This window comes from Mustela lutreola, chromosome 1, assembly GCF_030435805.1.
Source record: "Mustela lutreola isolate mMusLut2 chromosome 1, mMusLut2.pri, whole genome shotgun sequence".
NCBI classification, from domain to species: Eukaryota; Metazoa; Chordata; class Mammalia; order Carnivora; family Mustelidae; genus Mustela; species Mustela lutreola.
This window is the reverse complement of record NC_081290.1, coordinates 285,319,984-285,332,354: the sequence shown is the minus strand read 5'-3', so window position 1 is coordinate 285,332,354 and position 12,371 is coordinate 285,319,984. Positions and strand designations below refer to the sequence as shown.

General features: G+C 52.1%; 1 protein-coding gene and 1 long non-coding RNA gene across 5 annotated transcripts in view; one reads left to right on the top strand and one right to left on the bottom strand.

Annotated features, from left to right (window-relative positions):
* Positions 1–1,547: 1,547 nt before the first annotated feature.
* Positions 1,548–4,447, bottom strand: LOC131816756 (uncharacterized). The gene is made up of 2 exons (XR_009348168.1): positions 3,690–4,447; positions 1,548–2,988 (listed from the first exon to the last, which is right to left on the bottom strand). It is a non-coding gene; the product is annotated as an uncharacterized LOC131816756 (long non-coding RNA).
* A 206-nt stretch (positions 4,448–4,653) lies between these two features.
* Positions 4,654–12,371, top strand: part of CHKA (choline kinase alpha) — a 54,436-nt gene continuing 46,718 nt past the window's right edge. For 2 of the 4 annotated variants that reach the window (XM_059149680.1, XM_059149674.1), the window contains exon 1: positions 4,654–5,235. In XM_059149680.1, coding sequence (XP_059005663.1) covers positions 4,898–5,235 — 338 coding nt within the window. In that variant the 5' untranslated portion in view covers positions 4,654–4,897. The remainder of the gene's footprint in view (positions 5,236–12,371) is intronic. The other 2 variants (XM_059149683.1, XM_059149690.1) reach the window with 2 other exon arrangements.

The following is a 12,371-nucleotide window of genomic DNA, read 5'->3' as shown; positions in this document are numbered from 1 at the left end:
TTGGCCCTGAGCCCTCACATCAATATTTTAAGGCTTAGAAATGAAGTATGGGAGCCTGGTCTTGGGTGCAGCCTGGGAGAGGGTGGCAAGCCCAGCCCAGCCCAGACTCTACTTCTTTAGCTCTCTAGGAATCCCCCCCTGCACCAAGCCTCTTGGGGATTTCTGGACTGAAGGTGCCTTTGATGAAAGGCTCCCCTGGATTCTCAGGAAGTCCTGGGTTGGTCTTCTCCATTTCTGGGGGAGACAGACTCAGTAAGCCCTCCTTTTGAATAGGCTTTGTCGTTGGAGTTGGTGGCAGGGCTGTGGCCCATGGGACCCTGGTCTGCCCAGTGGCCGTGAAGGGTCCCCCGCCTAGTCCCTCAGGCCAGACCAGAGGAATGAGTCAGCAGGAATTCCCAGACTGGACAGAGACCTCCCAACCCCTACCCCTCCACCTCCCCACCCCCAGCCATTGCTCCTAAGGCCCATCACCTGCACCCTCTGTGTCTGCTCTCAGAATTCAGCATCAACTAGTGCTTTTGGAAAGTATTTTCTTAAGTCCCAGAAGGAAGTCTTTGTAATTGGAACCCCCTCTCCCCAGCCCCAGCACATGCCTCCTTAAGCCTCCACTAGTGCCCAAATGTGGACATTTTGATCAGAGAATGTACCTTCCATCCACAAATGAATCATGTGCGGACACGGCACTGTCTTCCTGGGCTGAGTGGCCAAGTGTGTACATTATACATTAGGAACGCTGGCCGCAGGCAGAACCCTGGGCCACGGAATAACCATGTGAACCCTCTGGCTTGCTGTGGGCTCCCCTCGCACCCTCTCCTTCAGCCCTCACAGCACCTCTGTGCCTTGGGGGATCACACAACACCCTTCCTTTTCCCTGTTCCACTTTGTCATGCTTCACAGAGTCTGCGTTCTGTAGCAGATGGAAGATTTCTGGCGACCCTGCATCGAGCAAGTCTACCGGTGCCAGTTTTCCCAACAGCATTTGCTCCCTCCTTGTCTCTGGGGCACATTTTAGTAATTCTTGCAATAGCTCAAACGTGTTTTTTTTTTTAAATAATTATTGTATTTGTTATGGTGATCTATGATGACAACTCATGATGTTTAGCATTTATTAGCAATACAGCATTTTTAAAAAAGATTTTAAAAAAGATTTTACTTATTTGACAGAAAGAAAACAACAGAAGTTGCTGCAGAGGGAGAGGGAGAAGCAGGCTCCCCGCTGCGCAGGGAGCCCAATGTGGGGCTTGATCCTAGGACTCTGGGATCATGACCCGAGCTGAAGGCAGAGGCTTAACCGACTGAGCCACCCAGGCGCCCCCATAAAGTATTTTTTTTTAAGTTTTTTTTTTTTTTTTTTTTTAATTTTTAGGTAATCTCTATACCCCATGTGGGGCTGGAACTCATAATCCCAAGATCATGAATTGCATGCTCTACCAGCTACCCTGCAATAAAGTATTTTTAAATTAAGGTATATATATATATATATATATATGTATACACACACACACACACATACATACATACGTATATATACATACATACACCCTGTAGGGTTTTTTTTAGATTTATTTATTTTACAGAAAGAGAGCACAAGCAGGCAGAGCAGCAGGCAGAGGGAGAGAGAGAAGCAGGCTCCTCACCAAGCAAGGAGCCTGATGCGGGGTTCGATCCCAGGACACTGGGATCGTGCCCTGAGCTGAAGGCAGCTGCTTAACCAACTGGGCCACCCAGGCACCCTTTGTTTTTTTTTTTTTAAGACATGCTATTGCACACTTAATGAACTACAGTGTCATAGAAACATACCTTTCTCTGCACTGGGAAACCAAAACATATATTTGCCTGACTTTATTGTGACCTTTGCCTTAATTGTGGTGGTCTGGCACTGGACCTATGATATCTCGGAGGTTTGTCTCACATCCCCATTTTTACAGCTGAGGAAACAGGCTCAGTCCAAAGACATATGGTCAGTAAGTGCTGAGCCAGGACTTGGGTGTGGTCGGCAAGTATCTGAGTGTCCACGGACATCAGAGCCTGCTGATCACGGGGTAGAGAGTGATATTCGAGCCCTAGCTCTCCTGGAGTTTCCATGTGGTGAGCAGACGGACAATACACAATAAACAAACAAGGATGAGGGGAGAGGGACTGGGTGACAGTGGGGTGGACAGTGTGGCTATTCTGGATTGGAATCGGAGCCAGGCAGAGCTGTTCTCCTCACTGTCCGGTACTGCCAATGATTGGCGCATTGAAGTTACTCGATAAATATGTGGACAATGAACCCTTCCTACCACCTTCAACCTGGCCACGTTTAACTCTCGTCTGATACACCAGCATGGGGCCCAGCATCTTTTATAGCCTGGTCTGGGCGCTGGACGAACATTACTTCCAGCTTTCTCCAATCACAGATGGCAAGGCAGTGCTCAGTATGATGCATGGGGCTTTTTGCTTTGGATAACTTCTTGGGAGAAGGTCTTGGGACTGGGGTCACCAGCTCAAGGGTTATGGGTGTATTTACCACTCTGGGGTTCTGTGGACAGTGATAGGTCCCGTACTTTTCCTGAGCACCTACTGCATGCCGGGCTCCATCGTCATTACACATCCTCACAGATCACTTCTGGAAAGTGGACTGCCCAGTAAATGCCTTCTCAACCTTTCAAAGCCTTGCTCAAACGGCCCCTGGCGAGGCTTCCCCTACTTCTATGGCAGAATTGGTCCTTTTTAGTGTAAAACCTATTATGTTAGCATCACGACCTGCCAAGCTTCTCCAGTCTCTGCCTGGTGGCCTAGCCAGGGTGGGCTCTGAGTGGCCAAGCCAAGGATTAGCTAATTAGAGCTACATTTAGGACTTAGTTTGGCTGCTGGGGAGGAAGTGTTCTGTCCTCTGGCAAGTCACACCCTTCACACAAAGGAGCCAGGATGCCTGCCCTTGTCTCTCATCTTAGCCATGGGACCTCAGCTGCAGCAGGCAGTCTTTGCAGGACTCAGTCTTCACATCTATAAATGGAAGCAATAACGTATAAAACTTCTCCAACACCTTTAATAAGGCACCTTTTCCTCCCGCAGGGAGCTGCCATCCCATAAAGGCGTCTGTGGGTTCTAATAGCCCAAACCAGCAGATGCCAGAGTTATTTCAAACGACAGGGACCCAGCTCTTACTTGTAGTGCCTTTTTCTCCTCGCCAGGATTCTGGCATTCCTGAGATAACTAGGCGGCTGCCAGGGGATAGTGGGACAAAAGGTCTGTCACCTGGGCAGGCCAGGAACAGGGCCCCACCTCCTTACCAGGGTTATTTTTAGACAAAGTCCTTGACTAGCTTATCTAAATGGCCCGACTGGAGACCTTGACTTTTTAGCTCTTCAAACATCCAATGGGACTCCCACCCTGCCTTCCTCCTAAAGCCTGGGCTACTCCAGTACAGGCCTCCCCCTCCCCCCACAGCTGTCTTGTCAAAAGACCCCTTTCATTATAACGCTTCTGTCCAATAAGCCCATCCCCCCCCCCCCCCCCCGAGCAAGTTCAGCCAAGTACAGACTGTCTAAAAAAGAGATTTTTGCTGTGGGCAGATGGAAATCCCTCACAGGAGCCATTTTCTGTAATCCAGGCGCTTAATTTCCTAAGCAGCCTGGGAAACCTCTTGTCCCAGCTCATGTCCCATAAAATAGGATCTGTGATTTTTATACTTATCTGTAACCCACTTCCAGAAAGGATCGGGACGGCGGGGTCGAAGAGGAGTGAGGGACACCGGACTGTGTGGCCAATGGGAGCAGGGCGGTCGTCCCCCTCGGTGGGCACAGGTGCGTTAGTCACGGTCACGCGGCTGCCTCCTGCGCGGGGGCGGGTGGGGCGCGCCCTCAGAGCCAGCAGCCGCACGTCATTCACCTTTGGTCCGGGTTCCGCGCGGCGGTGGAGGCCCCGCGGCGGGATGCGGCCCCGCCGGCAGGAGCCTCTGGGCCCCGGCGTCCTCAGCACCAAGGACAGGGAAACTGAGGCCGCCGGCGGCCTCAGAGGGCGGGGTCACCCGTGCGGCCTCGAACCAGTCGCCTCCGCCCTCTCTCGGGCCCCGGTTTCCGACTCTGGGATCGTAACTCCTCCGGCTCTGGGATGGACGGAGCGTGGTCGCGCCTCCCGAGCAGCTCAGCCGCCGCGGAAATGTTGTAAAAATACAGCCCCGGAGCTGCAGAAGGAGGTGCCTCGCCCCAAGGTCGTGCGGGAAGAGAAGCCAGCTTCCAGGCACCAGCTTCCCGCCTGCCCCGTGCCAGGCCCCGGCCTCTGATGTCCTGAGGCCCCCGGGGGTCCAGGCAAGCTTTCGGCTGACAAAGCCAAGCCCTAGATGCTCGAGGCTCGGGGGCCGGCCCCGCTCGGCCCGCGCAACGCTCTAGAGGGGCCCGGCGCCTTCCTCGCTGCCTTCCAGCCCCGCGACCCCCGGCTCCGGCCCGACGCCCCGCCCCCCCGCGCCGGCCCCGCCCTTGGGCCCCGCCCCCCGCGCCGGCAGCGCCCGGGGCGGGGGGCGGCGCCGCAGCCAATAGGAAGGTGGCGTGGCGAGGGCGGCGGCGGTTGTGATGCGCCTGGCCGGCGGGCGGCAGCCAATCCGCGGCGAGCTCGGGGGCGGGCTGTGACGCGAGCGGCGCTCCTCGTGCGGCGGCGGTATAGGAGCGAGCGCCGCGGCGAGCAGGACCAGCCGAGCGCCGCCGCCGCCGCCGCCGCCCGCCGCCCGCTCCCTCCGCGCCGCCGCCCCGCGTCCGCCCGGCGCGTCCCCAACCGCCGCGCCCGCGCCCGGCCGGCCCGTCCGCGAGCCGCCGAGCCGCCTCCGCGCCCGGCCTCCGTGAGGGGGGCGCCCGGCCGGACCCTGAGCCTCGCTCTCTCGCGCTGCGGCCGCCAGCGCCTCCTCGGCCGCCTGCCCGGCATGAAGACCAAGTTCTGCAACGGCGGCGAGGCGGAGCCCTCGCCGCTCGGGCTGCTGCTGAGCTGCGGCGGCGGCAGCGCGGCCCCGGCGCCCGGCGTGGGGCAGCAGCGCGACGCCGCCAGCGACCGCGAGCCCAAGCAGCTGGGCGGCCCGCAGCCGCCGCTCGCGCTGCCGCCGCCGCCGCCGCCGCCGCTGCCGCTGCCCCCGCCGCCGCCGCCGCCGGCCGACGAGCAGCCCGAACCTCGGACGCGGCGCCGGGCCTATCTGTGGTGCAAGGAGTTCCTGCCCGGGGCCTGGCGCGGCCTTCGCGAGGACCAGTTCCACATCAGTGTCATCAGGTCGGTGGCGGCGCGGCGCGGGGAGGGCGCGGGGAGGGCGCGGGGAGGGCGCGGGGAGCCGCTACCCGGTCAGGTGACGCTGCCCGGGCGGGGGCGGGGCCGGGGGCGGGGCGGGCGGGCGGTGCTGGGGCTGGAGACCCCCTCCGGCCCCGCGTGAGATCCGCGCGGATTCCGCGACAGGGGCCCGCGGCCTCCCAGGACCTTCCAGAAGGCGCTGCGGGCCGGAAGCGCGGCTGCGGGGGAAAACGGGTCTCTTGCGGGCAGAACAATGCGGTGGACTCCCCGAGTGCCGTTTTGTCCGGATGCTTCAAAATTTGGGAAGTCCCTTCGCGGTGCGGAGGGCTGTCGTGATCGGCTTCACAGAGAGTCGCCTCCTAACTTTGCTTCTCGCTCCTCGAGTCCGTGGCTTGCTTTTCTCCCCGCTCTGAAAGAGTCGTTTGTTCGTGGCCGGGGGTGACATTTGCTCATCCCGGCCAGCTCTGTCCAGCCCTAGGGCTGTGTTAGGAGGTGTGGCTCCAGAAGTTAGCACCGGGGGACAAAGATTTCCCCCCTCTTTTCTTCCTTTCCTTTTTTTTTTTTCTTTTAAGCTAAAAATATTTAGTTAAATTTAAAAGACAAGAAATGGATGTGTGCACGTCTTCAGACTGAGCAGGAGAAGACTCCCGTGGTTTCTGTTGCCGCTCTGCGCCCCAAGATAACCATTTCCCAGTGTGTGTGTGTATGTGTGTGTGTGTGTCCTTCCATTTAGACCTTTAGAAATGCGGTTCTTTCTCTGCTGCTTTTCTTTTAACTGGTTGGCCCGGTTGAGCGTCGCATCTAGACACTGGCTGGCTGCCACTGATAATCCCCAAATCCAGCTGGGGTCATTCGATTCCTCTTCCGTGCCCGGTCTCCCAGCAGAGCTGCAGATGCGGCAGAATAACGGAGCCTCACTTCCTTGCTGTGCCGCCGGCCCCTCGTGCACAGTTGCTATGAACAGTGAGAGTCAGAAGGTAGGGGTCAGAAACAGGGGTGTTCAGGTGATCTCGCAGCTGCCTGATGATTTTTTTTTTTTTTTTTTTCCCCATGAAACTCTCCAAAACTATCACGTTTAGTTAGGCCTGAAGATTCTCAGTGAAAAGAATGATGGTGGGGCACCTGGGTGGCTCAGAGGGTTAAAGCCTCTGCCTTCGGCTCAAGTCATGATCCCAGCGTCCTGGGATCGAGCCCCACATCGGCCTCTCTCCTTGGTGGGGAGCCTGCTTTTTCCTCTCTCTCTCTCTGCCTGCCTCTCTGCCTACTTGTGATCTCTCTCTGTCAAATAAATAAATAAAATCTTAAAAAAAAAAAAAAAAAAAAGGAACGTTGGAGCGCATCCTAAGCAGTACCGTGCGTCTGTAAAATGAAAAACCTGGAGGGGCTGGAGGTCAGTGGCTGTTTGCTGACCTAGGAGGTCTCTGGTACCCCCCCCCCCCCCCCCCCCCCCGCCCGCCAACCCAGTGCTCTTGCCTGTTGCCTGTGAAGATGTTTGGACGCCCTGGGATCTGGCCTTCAGACATTTTTCTTTGGTCCCTTTTAGGGGAGTGTCACTGGTCAGTTAAACCTTTGTGTTTTGTGCAAAACTGTCACTGTAAGAGCGTCGAAGATGTGTTTTGTTTCTTTTCTCTAAGAATTAGTAGTCTTAGAAATGGTCTTGGAAGCTTTCCTTTTTGGTTTGAAGGACCCTTTAAAATGACGCATAGTAAACATTGCCTTAAATTTAGTTCTCTTCTCTGGAATAAAGTGTGGTTATGGGATCCATTTAATAGGGAGAAAAGAGGTCATTTAGGTCACGGGAAGGGGGTGACGCCTAGCTTTTAAAAAGCAAAAGAGGCAGTTCAGAAGGGGGAAAAGGGCTCCCCTTGGCTGGCATCTGGTGACCCTCCACAGGCAGTTGCCTTTCCTGGGACTCCGGCTATTAGGTGTTACTGACTGTCACGATCTCTCAGCGTTGGGTGGGGTGCTGGCTCCTCCCCGGCGGTTTGTCAGACGCCGCCACCTCGACTCAGTCCGCCGAGTCTGTCTCCTGTTTCACCCTTTTGCTCCTTCCCACCCTGGAATATGCTTTTGCTGCTTCCCGTCTTTGAGTTGGTAACAGCAGCTGGCCAGAGCCCCAGGACTGCTGGCACACTCCCTGCCCCCCGAAACCCCTCCTCTGCCTGCAGTGGCAGTTGAGGCCTGGTGAGCGGCTTTTGCCCCCACACCTGCTGTCTGTTCCCGGTGTTGTTCGTGAGGCCGGAGCCCAGGTCCGAGTCCTTGCTTAGACCCTGTCATGGGAGCCGTGGATGTCCTTGCGCTCCGGGTTCCCTCCTCTGAATTGTTCCTTGTCCTGTTGTCAGGTATCCTCAAACGTTGTTACTCTTTGTTTTAAAGTTTAGGTGGCTTCCTGTAACTGGAGAATAAAATCCAGACTTGTTTGCCTGCTTTACACTTGGGCCCCACCTCCCTTTCTAGAGTGGTTCCTTTTTGTTGCTGTTGTTTAACCCCCTCCCCGCCGCCCTTACCAGCAGTGAGGAGCAGTGAACTCCTTACACTGGATCCTGTATTTCCTGAGTGAGCTTTGTGCTTTCAGCCTCTAGGCCTGTCTGTGCTCTTATGCTCTGCTTGGCAGCCTCATGTCTGCTTTTAAACTTCCTCCTTCAGGGGTGCCTGGCTGGCTCAGTTGGTTAAAGCCTCAGCCTTCCGCTCAGGTCATGATCTCAAGGTCTTGGGATCGAGCCCTGAATCCGGGGGGGGGGGGGGTCTCTGCTCAGCAGGGTGCCTGCTTCTTCCTCCTCTCTCTGCCTGCCTCTGCCTACTTGTGATCTCTGTCTGTCAAATAAATAAATAAAAATCTTTTAAAAAATTATAAAAAAAATAAACTTCCTCCTTCAAGGCCCAGCTTAGAGAGAAACAGAATTAATTTCTTATTTGTTTGTCTTTTCCATAGCCTTTCATACACATACACACCTTGACAGCAACAGCACCTGCCACATTTGTGTGTTTCTTCTTTGCTTCTTCTGTAATTGAATTCCTAGAGGGCATTTCCTGTTCATCTCGTATCTCCTGCAGTGGAATAGTGCCTGACTTGTGGTAGGCACTGGATTTTAGCTTAAATTGACCTCTTCAGGGGCGCCTGGGTGGCTCAGTGGGTTAAAGCCTCTGCCTTCAGCTCAGGTCATGATCTCGGGGTCATGGGATGGAGCCCTGTGTTGGGCTCTCTGCTTAGCAGGGAGCCTGCTCCCCTGCCCCTCCTACCTCTCTGCCTACTTGTGATCTGTCAAATAAATAAAATCTTAAAAAAAATTGACCTCTTCACTATTCTCTCACTGTGATGACAGGTCTTTTAAAGATTTTATTTTATTTATTTATTTATTTTTATTTGACAGACAGAGATCACAAGTAGGCAGAGAGCCCAATGTGGGGCTTGATCCCAGGACCCTGAGATCATGACCTGAGCCGAAGGCAGAGGCTTAACCCACTGAGCCACGTGCCCCATGACAGGTCTTTCTAATCAGACTATTGTTTGCCGGAGTCTCTCTAATCAGGGGTGGTATAGGGAAAGATTAGAATTATCATTACATTAGGGCACCTGGGTGGCTCCTCGGTTAAGTGCCTAGCTCTTGGTTTTGGCTCCAGTCATGATCTCAGGGTCGTGAGATTGAGCCCTGCTTGGGGCTCTGCACTGGGTATGGACTCTGCCCAAGATTCCCCCCTCCCCCCATGCTTACTGTCTCTCTCTCTCTCTCCAAAAAAAAAAAAAGAAAGAAAGAAAGAAAAATTACTGCCCACCCCAGCCATCACAGCGGATGTGCAGGCCCATCCAATCTCAAATCAAGGGTTGGATATCACCACTCTCGTTGCTGGTTGGTAAATCACAATCAGGTGTGACATGAAATCGCAGATCTTTGCAAGATTTCATGCAGTTTGATGGAAGAAATGTTTGAGAGCTGTTAAGTTCCGCACAAACCTTGACAAGTCCTATCCCACGGACCCACTAACAGCTGAAAATCGATGGGGAAGAGGGTACCCTGAGCTCTCCCACGTAGAATCGTCTGGGCCTGAAGAAACCAAGAGAAGTCGTTGAAAAGACTGGCCAAGTCCTCAGGTATATTTGCACAGTGATGCAGTAAAAGTCGAACAGGGAGTAAGTTGTGGTTTATGGTGTCCTCACTAAGTTTTTTGATAAAATTATGCCAAGATTCCCTACTTAATGTCCCTTTTATGCACACAGTTGAATTTTAACCTAAATTCTGTTGTATATGACTTCCAGTTTCATTTTTCAAAGTAAAGTTTCATTTACATTTTTACTATTTACTGTGAAAATTTGATCCCTTAAGTAGCTTTACTTTTTTTCTTTAAGATTTTATTTATTTATTTGAGAGAAAGAGATAATGAGAGCGAGCCCAAGGAGCACCGAGAGGGAGAAGCAGGCTCCCTGCTGAACCAGGAGCCTGATGTGGGCTTAGTCCCGGGACCCTGGGATCATGAACTGAAGGCAGGTGCTTAACTGCTTAACTCACTGAGCCACCCAGGTGCCCTGCTACCTTTAAAAAATACTTTATTTATTTATTTATCTATCTATTTATTTATTTATTTACTTGAGGGAAGGAGTGAGAGCACTAATGGTGCGGAGGCACAGAGGGAGAGGGAGAACCAGACTGTCTGCCAAGCAGGGAGCCTGATGAGCACCCGCGTTGATCCCAGAATCCTGGGATCATGACCTGAGCAGAAAGCAGTTGCTTAACTGGCTAAGCCACCTGGGTGCCCCATATGGCCTTACTTTTTTTTTTTTTTTTAAGATTTTATTTATTTTTTTGATAGAGAGGGAGATCACAAGTAGGCAGAGAGGCAGGGAAGCAGGCTCCCTGCTGAGCAGAGAGGCCGATGCAGGGCTCGATCCTAGGACCCTGGGACCATGACCTGAGCTGAAGACAGAGGCTTGACCCACTGAGCCACCTGGGTGCCCCATGGCCTTACTTTAAATAAATAAATAAATAAATAAATAAACTTGGGGCCCCTGGCTGGCTCAGTTGGTGGAGCGTGTGACTGGAGCTCAGGGTCTCAGGGTCATGAGTTTGAGCCCCACATTGGTCATAGAGCTTACTTAGAAAAAATTAATAAACTTAATTTTTTTAGAGCAGTTTTAGGTTCATAGCCAAATTGACCAGAAAGTACAGCGAGTTCCCATATACCTCCTCCCACCCCGAACACACACACACACACACACACACACACACCAGAGTTGTACATTGGTTACAGTTGATGACCTACACTGATATCATTATCACTCAGAAGTCCCTAATTTGCACTAAGGTTCACTGTCAGTGCTGTGCATTGAGTGGGTTTGGAAAAACGTGTGGCAGGAATCTGCTATTATAGCACCCTGCAGCGTAGCCTCACTGCCCTAAAGGTCCTCTGTCCTCTGTCTGGCCCTCTCCCCACCCAACCCCTTTTCTCAGATGTTCTGTGATTGGAAGCATAAAGTGTGTAGTCTTTTCAGATTGGCTTCTTTCCTTAATAGTGTTCATTTAAAAGTCTCCTTTGTGTCTCTTCATGGCTTACCATATCATGATCGTGGATTTCATTTTAGTGCTGAATAATGTGTAATCATTCAGACGGACCATGGTTTATCCATTTACCTACTGAAGGACATCTTGGTGGCTTCTAAGCAGATATGACTAAAGCTGCTATAAACATCCATGTGCAGCCTTTTGTGTGGATGTAAATTTTTAACTCTTTGGGTAAATATGAAAGTGTGCAGTAGCTGACTTGTATGGTAAAAGCATGTTTTGTTCTGTAAGACACGGCCAGTCTGTCTTTCAGAGCGCTTGCGCCGACCTGCCTTCCTGCCAGCGGTGAGCGGGAGTTCACGGTGCTCCACATCCTTGCCAGCATCTGGTGCCAGCATTCTGGAGTTTGGCCACTCTGAAAGGTGTGCACTGGTATCTCATTTTAACTTGCGATTCCCTAATGACATATGATGTGGAGAATCATCTTATGTGCTTATGTGCCTTCTGTATATCTTCTTTGGTGACGTGTGTGTTTAGATCTTTTGCTCATTTTTTAAGTCAAGTCATCTATTTTCTTTTTTTTTTTTTAAGTTTTTTTTTTCTTTTTTAAATTTATTTGACATACAAGCAGGGGGAGTGGGAGAGGAAGAATCAGGCTTCCCACTGAATGGGGAGACCAATGCAGGACTCGATCCCACGACCCTGAGTGGAAGGCGGTTGTGTAACGACTGAGCCACCCAGGTGATGTTGTCTATTTTCTTATTGTTGAGTTTTAAGAGTTCCTTATATCTTTGGGCTAATAGTTCTTTACCCAGTGTGTCTCTTGCAGATAGAGTTTTTTCTTTTATTTTTATTTATTTATTTTATTTATTGATTTGACAGAGATCACAAGTAGGAAGAGAGGCTGGTAGAGAGGAGGAAGGAAGCAGGCTCCCCACCGAGCAGAAAGCCCGATGTGGAGCTTGATCCCAGGACCCTGAGATCATGACCTGAGCCGAAGGCAGAGGCTTTAACCCACTGAGCCATGCAGGCACCCCTTGTTTTTTCTTTTAAAGATTTTATTTATTTGCCAGAGACAGAGAAGACAGTGTAAGAACACAGGCAGGGAGGGCGGCAGGCAGAGGGAGGAGCAGGCTCCCTGCTGAGCCTGATGCTGGGTGGATCCCAGGACCCCGGGATCATGATCTGAGCTGAAGAGCATCTGACGGAGCCACCCAGGTGTCCCTGCAGAAATTTTCTTCCAGTTTGTGGTTGTTGCCTTATTTTCTTGAATAGTGTCTTTGTGCAGAAGTTTTAAATTTTAATGAATTCCAGCTTATTAATCATTTCTTTCATGGATTGTGCCTTTGGTGTTGTATCTAAACTTTGATGGTGACAAGCAAGGTTGTTTGGATGACTTCCGGTTACAGTCTCGTTTGTAGTTGTGCATTTTACATTTAGGTCTCGGATCCATTTTGTGTTAACTTTTGTGAACGATGTAAGGTCTGTGTCTAGATTTCTTTCTTTCTTTTTTTAAAAGTAGACTCCATGCCCAGCGGTGAAGGCCAGTGCAGGGCTTGAACTCACAACCTTGAGATCAAGATCTGAGCTGCAATCCAAAGTCAGACACTTAACGCAACTGAGCCA